Source organism: Limulus polyphemus, unplaced genomic scaffold (assembly GCF_000517525.1).
Source record: "Limulus polyphemus unplaced genomic scaffold, Limulus_polyphemus-2.1.2 Scaffold1736, whole genome shotgun sequence".
Lineage (NCBI taxonomy): Eukaryota > Metazoa > Arthropoda > Merostomata > Xiphosura > Limulidae > Limulus > Limulus polyphemus.
In genome coordinates this window covers 39,776-42,009 of record NW_013667346.1, presented here as the reverse complement: position 1 = coordinate 42,009, position 2,234 = coordinate 39,776, and the positions used below count along the sequence as shown (strand labels likewise).

The window sequence follows — 2,234 nt, the reverse complement described above, 5'->3', positions numbered from 1 at the left end:
GTAACAGCAAATGTACAACGTTTCGACAAAATGATGATGATGACAAAACCTTGTCGAAACGTTGTACATTTGCTGTTACGTTAAACTTATATTAAAGTTTTTCTTCATTACCCATTCAAGCCATCTCCAGCCATTATTAGTCTCAAAGTGGGTTCCTCATCATCGAATTTGAAAACACCACTGAAAACTCTCTGCCCTTTCAGCTGTGGAGATATTATAACAGCTTTTATTAATCTTGCTTTTTTCAAATAATAGCAGTTCAATAGCTGGTGGATACTGCTAATTGGCTGTTCTACCTTTGATCAAAAGTTATAAATTAAAGATCGCTTGAACCTTAGGGGCCTTTGATCTGGTTATTTAACCAATATTTCACATAAAGATGAAAATATCAAATAATGCACTTTTAGTGTAATATAACGAAGAACATTTCCTGTTGAATTGTTGAATATGTTTTTGAGTAGATAAATATCTAACAGTAGTTTACGATTTATGTAGTTCTGGTTTTCATGACTGTAAATGACAATATACTTGTGGTCACAAATCTTCTAATTATGTTTTTTTTAGTGTTACTTGCTCCACTGCAAGAACACTAAAAAAAAAACCCACATATTTACAAGATTGAGGAGCAGCAAGAGAATTGACTCGTAATCACTATAAGCCTGTTTTATAGTTTAGCTTTAGACTTATAAATTTTTTGAAAGTGTTAATGTATGAAGGAAATCCCGTCACAAATTAACATGATATATCCAAGTCTATGGGAATAATTTTGATAAGATTCACATTGACATGGTTGTGTGTGAAGTTTTTTCATTTCATTTTTGCTCAGTTACAACTTCTTGGTAAACTTCGTGTAGAATGTGCTGCCTACCTGCAGTCAAAAGGATTGAATATATGGAATCCAAAAGATTTCAACTTTTTATGGGTTGTGGACTTCCCCCTTTTTTTACCTAGTGATGAAGGTGAGACATCAGTTTATATTTTGAAATAGTTATTTGTTCTGTTAGCATGCCATATGTTGAAGAACTAAATATTGAGAGATAATTCTCGCATTTTATACTTAAATAACTTGAATGCTACGTTCTTATGGAATACTACAGCAGTAGAAATCTCATATTATTTTTAGTGCATCATTAGGTATATATATTCTTACAATGAGCCTTTAACATTATTTTGAATATTCACTGTAAAACTCTTTTCAATGCTATAAGTGTAGCTACCAGTTTGGCTGCAAATTTTGATTTCATTCCTTTAAGTCGCACGCTCAATCCTTTTTTGGCTGCCGTTTTTTTTTCACACCTAACATTTTTTTGATTACATATCATAACTTTTTGTCAATGCACACCAACAAACCACAGCAGGTGAGAAAGTAACACTCGATAGTAACCAACATTAGCCTTAGGATTGCAACCGTATTATCTGTAACAGACCTATACTTTAAAGAACCAACCAGATTCTTTGAAATATATGGTGGTAATTAGTAACCAACATTAGCCTTAGGATTGCAACCGTATTATCTGTAACAGACCTATACTTTAAAGAACCAACCAGATTCTTTGAAATATATGGTGGTAATTAGTAACCAACATTAGCCTTAGGATTGCAACCGTATTATCTGTAATAGACCTATACTTTAAAGAACCAACCAGATTCTTTGAAATATATGGTGGTAATTTTCCTCTCTAAAACAATGTTAATAACTTCCTTTATAGTAATGTCATGGAAAGTAGATTAACAGTTTCTTGTAATCACTTGCATGCATTTGGTACAGCTGTATCAAACATCATTATTTACACTAATTGCTTAAGCTAATATCTCGTGATGCTAAATGCTCTTTAATTAGAAGAATTTCATAAAATTTAGCAAATTTGTGCTTAAAAGTTGCCAATGAATAATAACTGTCCACTCATATGATTCTTATGAAAACTTGAGCTAGAAACTGCTAATCTAGTTTGCTTGGCCTAACCAATACTTATGTATTTGCACATGCTTTCACCTTGTAGGTTTGCTGCTCTAAATCAACCTTCTTTAACCCAAATGACAAAAAAATTAAAAATAATCCACCTTTACTTTTAGGTGAAGTTTTTGTAAAATTTCAGACCGATAACTCACTTGACTTTTTGTGTAAGCATGCACAAATATTTTTGGCAAAATTGAGTTGTTTTTATTGACTAGCTTTGCACATGTGGCTAATATTTAGACCAAATTTGACACCTAATTGTAGGTTGTAAAGATCT

General features: G+C 32.1%; 1 protein-coding gene across 4 annotated transcripts in view; it reads left to right on the top strand.

The window, feature by feature from the left end:
* LOC106464759 (aspartate--tRNA ligase, mitochondrial-like) overlaps positions 1-2,234 on the top strand; it is a 30,215-nt gene that overhangs the window by 23,308 nt on the left and 4,673 nt on the right. For all 4 annotated transcript variants that reach the window (XM_022392558.1, XM_022392556.1, XM_022392557.1 and 1 more), the window contains one exon: positions 827-959. In XM_022392558.1, coding sequence (XP_022248266.1) covers positions 827-959 — 133 coding nt within the window. The remainder of the gene's footprint in view (positions 1-826; positions 960-2,234) is intronic.